This window comes from Pomacea canaliculata, linkage group LG4, assembly GCF_003073045.1.
Source record: "Pomacea canaliculata isolate SZHN2017 linkage group LG4, ASM307304v1, whole genome shotgun sequence".
Classification (NCBI taxonomy): Eukaryota; Metazoa; Mollusca; class Gastropoda; order Architaenioglossa; family Ampullariidae; genus Pomacea; species Pomacea canaliculata.
In genome coordinates, this window is record NC_037593.1 from 23,223,339 (window position 1) to 23,231,337 (window position 7,999).

The 7,999-nt window shown below is 37.7% G+C and overlaps 1 protein-coding gene across 5 annotated transcripts in view; it reads left to right on the forward strand.

The window, feature by feature from the left end:
* The window catches only part of LOC112562125 (doublecortin domain-containing protein 2-like), a 44,799-nt gene extending 42,740 nt beyond the window's left edge, over window positions 1–2,059 (forward strand). For all 5 annotated transcript variants that reach the window (XM_025235156.1, XM_025235158.1, XM_025235159.1 and 2 more), the window contains one exon: window positions 1,375–2,059. In XM_025235156.1, the coding sequence (XP_025090941.1) occupies window positions 1,375–1,380 (6 nt within the window). In that variant the 3' untranslated portion in view covers window positions 1,381–2,059. The remainder of the gene's footprint in view (window positions 1–1,374) is intronic.
* The last annotated feature ends 5,940 nt before the right edge of the window (window positions 2,060–7,999 follow it).

Sequence of the window (7,999 nt, forward strand, 5' to 3'; positions counted from 1 at the left end):
AGTAGCTTATAAACAATCTAGCTATCTTAATGAAGCATCCATCACTAATACATCTCACTAGTGTGTGGTTTCCTAGTAGCTTATGAACAATCTAGCTACCTGACAGAAGCATCCATCTCTTACAAATTGGGTACTAACGGCAGTGTTTCTTGACATGTGAAACTAGTCCAGCTCAGGCCTTGTTGTTATCATTAGTTTCTCTACTGCTGCCTTTACTCACAAGTACCTGACCAACATGAAAAGAGAAGGACTGTGAACCTTGAAGCTCTGTCAACACCATGTTTTCAAATGTTTTTAGGTCCTTAAGTTGGGATTATTTTTTTATCATGTGGTCTTGCTTTTGGTATGACTTATTCCCACAGACAAAGCTAAGATGTCCCAGCTTTTCTTTCATGCCAGATTTTATCACTAAAGCTTTTTTAAATTGTAGGTATTACTTATAATAATAATAAGAAACAGAACTCCCAGTCATCCTGTAACCTTTTGAAATTAAAGTCTTGTTTTAAATTTAGGTTATAGCTACAGTAAGATTTTATTTAAAAAAAGCCAAGACTGTTTGAGGTGGATAGAGTACTCCAAGCATTTACCTTACCAACATCCAGCTATCTCAAAACCCTGCTACCTGCTTTAGCGTGGTCAACAAGAATTTGGAGTAACTAAGTGCACTGTTTGGCCACTGAAGATGTAGGGTTTTGTCCACAGGTGGGGTATAGTTTTACCAATTTCAGCAGAACAATTAGTAAGCTTCACCTGACAGTAGGAATTATTCCCTGACCTTTAGTCATTCAGGACATACTTCTTCACCTTAAGCTCACAGCAGGAATTTTTATATGAATATTAGTCAGGTTTTTGTTTCATGTGTGTTTTCCCAATATGCTTCATGGTATACTGTTGCTTGACAAATTTTTTAATCACCCAAGTTTATTTTACAGTCACACTTACCATCTGCACTAAAGAACCCTGCTCTTTAAATACATACATTTGCTGCACAATTTAGAAAAGCTGGTGGGGAATGTCTTGCAACATTGCATTTTCTCAGTCCATACTGATTTGAGATGGAGAATTTCAGCCTGCAATGGTTCTCTTAGAAATCTGCATTTTTTTTTTATCACATGCACTGTTATCTGCTGCATATAAGTGGGTAAATAACTGCAGAAAATGCAGTATTTGTTGTGAACTTATTAACAGCCAGTTGTTTATAATTTATCATGTCTGCACGACTGTAACTTGTGTTGCTTTGGGAGGGTGAAGGAAGCTCTGTGCAAGAGGCTGCTCTGTAGATTAGTCTAGATTTAGTTTTGTCACAAAGTATTCCTCAAGAAAAAGTTAATATCTTCCTCCCTGCTATAAAATGATCGTTCTTTTTTGTTGTAGGGCTAATCACAATCACATGGATGGGAAACATTGAACTGGAACAAAGGCAACATCTCAACGTTCATAAAAAAGCAGAAATGAGGAGACTTGGAGTGTGCACTTAAAGTACAAGGAACATCTTGTCATTCAAGAACAACAGCCAAAAGAAGAACAGTAAAAACCGTGGCAGTTATGATGCTTCTACTGACATCATTCTCATGCCTCAAGAATCCCATGTGACAAAGTGTTTTCACTCTAAGCCCTTATCTGCTCAGTCAAGGTTATTATTTTAGTTTCACCATATTTTGTCAGGGCTCATAATTTTCCAGATCTTCATCATGACCTTTTAGGTCTCATTCCTTTTCAGAGAGGTTAGACGCAGGCTACCATTATCATAATGAAGATATAGTGTCAGTTGTTGTGAAGAAAGGTAGTATTCTTGGATTTTAGTTTTATTTAAAGAAAAGAGAAGTGGATTTTATTAGTGAAGCTTATTTAACTATTTTATAAGTAAATGCTTTTGGTGAAAAATACAAATTAAATGATATTTAAAATCTTTAAAGAAAATACCACATGGAAAAGATGTGTGTTACAAAGGTACAGTAGCTTTGTTCCCATGGTAGCTGATTCATTCATGTTTAACATGAAAGAAAAGTTAAAATGTGAAATAAATTTGTTTTTAAAGTATGCGAGACTGAATGAACCAACAAAGCACCACCACACACACCCACATAAAAACGATTAGTCTGTGATTTTTTTGCCCTTTCACCCCTCCCTGGGCATCGACGTGTCTTACCGTGCAAGGATTTGTAGGTGCTGCGAACGAATCTACAGATGCCACTGAGAGAAAGAACACGGCATGCCGAGACGAGAAATGAACCAGGGCAGCCAATCTTCACTGTTTTGACAGAGGCGCAGCGGCTGCAGGCGCGCAAACAGCGCCAACGTTGCGCCACTGGGCCGCCAGTCTGTGCAGTATTATGCAGTAAATTATAGAAATGTAAACATCATCCATTCATTGTCTTGAAGTGTATAAAATGTACATTCCTTGCGTGAAAACTATTATTTATATCTGTATAATAAAATACTACTGTATCTCTGGCATTTCACAATCAAAACCTTGATACATTATATTCAAACACAGTTGCTAAACTACTTTGTACAGAGTTTCAAGTAGAAGTCATGTTCAGAAGCCAGTAAAAGCTAACTCCAAACTATAATTTGAAATGGCCACAGGTTTGTATATTAACAGGGCATAGCTTCAAAATGAGAGCTTGCACACCTCCCACCTACCCCTTCAAAAACAACATTGAACTAAAGTCAGTTGCAATGGGTTGAAAATAATGCATTGTGTCGTAATTCACACCAAAAAAAGCTTTGTTGTAAAGGGATGTATATTGTTGATAACTTGTGAAATGTATTTTCACTGTAAGATTTGTTGTTTAACACCAATTGAAGTAGCTTGCTTGCTGTGTTTCTACAAAAGTACTCATTTCAAGCTAACCTAACCAGTGGCACCAAGATTGATGACAACAACTACTTTGTGCCATAATTTGCACTTTATAATTAGTGTCCACAGAGAGGAACATAGATAACAAAGATATTTCTCCTCTTGCCTGAGACAACGTGTGGAAGATTGAGGACAAAAGTAGTGCTCTGCGGTTGAGAGTTACTTGTGACAATCGTACATGTCCACTTCATAACAACATGCCAACATGCTTGGAGCAATTTTACATGTACACTTGACAGCAACATGCTTGGGATGTACTCATTCTTTAAAGTTGTCCTTATAATGACTCCTCATATTTGTGTTGGTTTTCTTTGGAGAACATTTAATCGTAACTTTCTTTTTTTAGTTTGAAATATGGTACATATCTGTTGATGTACACTTGATTCAGAAATCTTTTGATGAAACCTTTACCGACATGCTAATGTTCTCCTGTTTAATTTTTGTTTTGATACACGTCCATTTAAATATATCCATTATAAAAGTCTTGACAAATGATTCTTAATGTTGAACAATAAGTTTGAACTTAATTTGTAAATGTCTTTTGTTTTACATTTTCATTTTCTTGCAGTATGGCTGTGATACTTTACTGTTGCCAGTTAATAGGATTAATTTTTTGTCTTTCTGTGACAATGTCCTTTTGATAGTTTTGGTATAACAGTTTTTTGTGCTGCAGTTAACAATTAAGTTTAATGACATTAAAAACTGGTTGATCCGTCCAGTCCATCTTAAAAGAATGACAGCTATAGTGTGATTTTTTTATGTAAGATGTTTAAAGACAATCCAAATACATTCGTTTAGATATCATGTCATTGTTTCAGCCTTTTATGCTGAACATCCTTTTATTTTGAATTAACTTTTGCTCTGCTGTTTAAAAATGAAATTCTTACACATTCAGCTTTGTACCAGGAAAGGGAATGATGTTATATTAAGTACACACCAAACTTGTTACTACCAGAGATTCAGATTTTGTATATGCTGTCCAGGCCAGGTCGAGGTGTTTGATACCTACATTTGCATTTGTCTTTGATGTGACCTCACAGATTTTTTTTTGTTGGTTATTCTTCTTGTTTCCACAGAGAGTTGGAGATTTCATTTATCAATGACATATATTAAAACATTATCATCAGCGTTTTGATTGAGGTGTCAGTTTTATAAACTATTTGAACAAATGATGCAGCACTGATTTCAGGTATTTTATTCTCTAGCAGTTTATGATACATGCCCATCAGAACATCACTTATAAATTTCAGCTGTCCAGCTGCACACCTGGCCCCAGGGCAGGCCACTCACAAACTCTGTTATTTGTACCATAGACCACTTGCCATCTCTCATCATTCCTCTTTGTGCAGTTGCACTAGTCTGCTTCTTCATGGTTTGTCTTCTTCCAACAAAATAGCTGAATTTCTCATGTTTTGAAATAATTGCTTGCCCCAGAGATAGCTGCCATGTATATGGCTGTCTGATGTGACAGCCAGATGCTTGAAACTGTGGTATGTAATACAGGTGAGTGCAGCGCCATCGTTGTGCAGGTACAGCTTCCGATGTGTGCCCTCCTTTTCTTGTCTGCAAACTGGAATTCTTCTTGCTGTTCCTGTTTTCATCATGAATACAATTGTTGCTTGCCATTATTTTACTTCATTGTGTGTTCACCTATGCTTCATTCCTTTAGATTTTTTCTCATAACTCATCTTGACTTCAGTCTGCATATCCTGACCAGGCATGATCTGTTGGTGATTATTTTGTTGTACTGCATAGTCATCAATCATTTTCAGACTTTGGACCTTAATCTATTTCTTTCAACATGAGCAATACGAGACTTCTACACTCATTCTTTTATAAAATTTGTTATTTACAGTTAATATGGTCATGTTCATAATGCCAGTGATAAACGTCCTTAGTCTAAAGGAATCAAAACTTGCTGGAATCAAAGTCTGAGTAGTGTTTACAGCAAACAGGAAGACACCAGCACAAAACCACAATGGAAGTGCATGTGTGCTTTTCTCTCCCCTGAGATTTAGTTGTGTGTGTGTAGGGGGAATAAATAAAATCAAAGTGTTGAAATTGTGGAATATTTTATGCAGGTATGTGTATGCAATAAATGTCGGTGTGAAGTCTTTTTGCACTTTTGCTGAGTGTCCCTCTGTCCACTAGAGACGATCCCTTTCAGTTCGCATACATTCTCACTTAAGCAAGGTTTGGTACAATTACTGTCAAGAACTACAGTGTACTGTGGTAGCTGCATGTAAGCAGAGCTTCCAGAGAAAACTTGTTTATAGCTGGAAGTTGGAACCTATGAACCAGTGAATAGTCATGTTGCATGCTTATAAACGGAGCTTGGCTAGTTGGTTTATTTAGTAGGAAAGTGTATTGGAGGTGGTTTCCAACTACGGAAATGGAAGGTAAGGATCAGGAGGAAGTTGCAGAATGGGGAGTCACCTCCACCCCTACACTCCCCTCAGTCATGGGAACAGGTGTTGTGATCGTTTGTACTGCTACTGGTGCCCTACAGGTGTGCTCATTAGCAGAGTACACAGTAGAAAATATTCAGAAAATAACAGAAAAACATTTAAATTTATTTCTAAACGTTTTACCTAATTTTTGTAAAGTGGGTTTGTAAAAAACCAGAAGATAAAATATTCTAATTCACCAGTTAACAGCGTTGACTGGATCACTCGTGTTTTCTGAATACTCTGATCGAATAAATTGATAATTCTTTGAGCAAGAAAAGACCAACCACTCATAATTTTTTTTTTTTGCCCATCGTCATTTTCAAAATCTAACATCTAATTTTTTTATGTATAATTCATCAGTGTACCTTTGTTTTTTTCAAATATAAAATTTAAAAACTGAGGTGCTTTTTCTTTCTCTTTTTGCACTTTTGACACTCGTTTTTGCAATCCGTAAAATATTGTGGTATGTTCAATCAGTGGAGTCAATAGTTTACACATAAAATACTGTAGTGTTTAACAACCTAAAAGTGATCTCTCTCACCCACCAGTGGTTTTTTTTTTTTTTTTTTTTTTGTAAGATTGAAGTTATCTTTGTAATTATAACTGACAAATTAACTCCCCGCCACCTTAAATCTTGTTATGACTGCAATATTCAGTACTGGCACAGTGACTGGTGCACATAACAGCTGTCGTGTAATTTCTGGAGCCGATATCCCAGCATGACTGAACAGTAGAAACTTGGAGCAACTTCAAAAACTGATCACGTGTCGATCTTTACTGGCCACCTGCGCATGCGCAGTGTGAGGTTGGAGTGAGGGAAGTCTGGGATGGGGAAAATTATTCGAGCTGGACTCGAACAAAACGTCATTACACATATTTCCCCGTTTTTCCTGCGATCCGTTCTTACAACAAAGCAATTAATACACAGGTGCGCGCCACATGCGCATTGACCCGGCAATCCCACTCTGCAACCAACAGATATGATCGATCTCGAGCACAGAAAACAGCCTCGCTCTCACTTTACACGTGCAACATCTCGATCTGATCACGACCACTCCGAACTTGATGATGCGGAAACAACAGTTAACATCGGACACTCACCCTTGCAGCTCGTGATAAGACGATCGGTCGATCACTTATAAAACATAAAGTCGCGAACTAATAGGGCCGAAAAATAACTTTCATAAATTGATTAAGATTTATATGGAGTATATTAATTTTTTTGCCCTCGTCTTTAACATCTCTTCTTCATCAGTTTGATTTAAAAAAAAAAAACCATGTATGATGAATTTTTAATGATTTTAAGTCATACTTTATAAAGCCAACTTTGGCTGCAAGAAATAGCATTCTACACTATGAAACAGTAGAATGATCAAGTATATCTGCACATTGACATGTCGTAGAATAAAGATGTCTGAAAGTGAACTGCAATGTTGATGCCGATGAAGAATCGCCCATCGTCTGCTGTGAATCGTTGCTTCCATGTTAGTGGCAGGGCTTTCCCTTGTCTCTGCTGACAAAAGTCTCGAGATACAAAGTCTGGGATTTCAAACTGAGGTTGCATGTAGTTTGCTGACAATGTTCTGACGACAGTTTATTGCACAAGTAACGACAAAACTGGACGAGGTCAATCCATCCATTCTGAGGAGGGTCACTTGCATTAGTCCCCCAAATCGTTCGTAGAGGATTGATCATGTTGTGCCAGCTGCAACAGTCTGGGCAATGGAGAACAAGATACATAAAATGATTTATGTCATGGCACGTAAAGATTTGTGTTTTAACGGCTTATGTGAAAGCGAGAATTAGAGAAAGAGAGAGAGAATCGATGGAGGGAGAAATGGCAACAAAAATCTTGAAACGCACATAACTGATGGAAGGATCTCCGATAGACTGCTGGGTGGGCATGGCTGTTCCCAGAGAGTCACTTTGCTTGACCATGATGCTCCTGTATTTCATTTTGCTGCTGTCCCCACTAAAATAAAGTGATGAAACATTTCAACTCTGTACAAGACATATTCCTGTCTACCGGTGTGAATCAACTCTGTGCAGCCTCCACCGCATGGTTGTCATATATGAATCCAATCTGTACAGTATTCACCATATATATTATCTTGTCTGCAAGTAGAGGTCAACATTGTACATCCTCCAGCATATTATTTTGTCTATTCAACATTTTATCTTGTCTACAGGTATGGGTCAGCTCTGTACATATTATCTTGTCTCCAGGTGTGGGTCAATGTGCATAAGGACAGAGTACGACAGGCAATGATGGCAGAAGTCGTCGATTGTTTTCTATTTTGGTGACTATTAAGAGGGTGGAGAGGAGCTTTATATTGACAAATAATGAGCACAAAAGTTAAAAGCTCTGCTGAAAAAAAAATCATGAAGCAGTCCATCACACCTGTATGACCCTAAAGGAGAGTGTCACACCTGTCTTTATTACTTGAATCAGCAACTTACGAGCATCATTACTGAACCTTTTCTATGAGCAGATGTGTGGCACCCTGGTCCGAGCCCACAGTTTGCTCGTGTCAGGTTTTCATTCATTTTTAGGAGGGCGCTTAATGCAAGCGAGTTAATAAGAACCCAAAAACATTAACACCTCTGTAATCACTGGTGCAGCTGTCCACGAGATCATAATATGCGGTTTTAACGATATTTTGGCAGATAATGACAATGGGAGCAG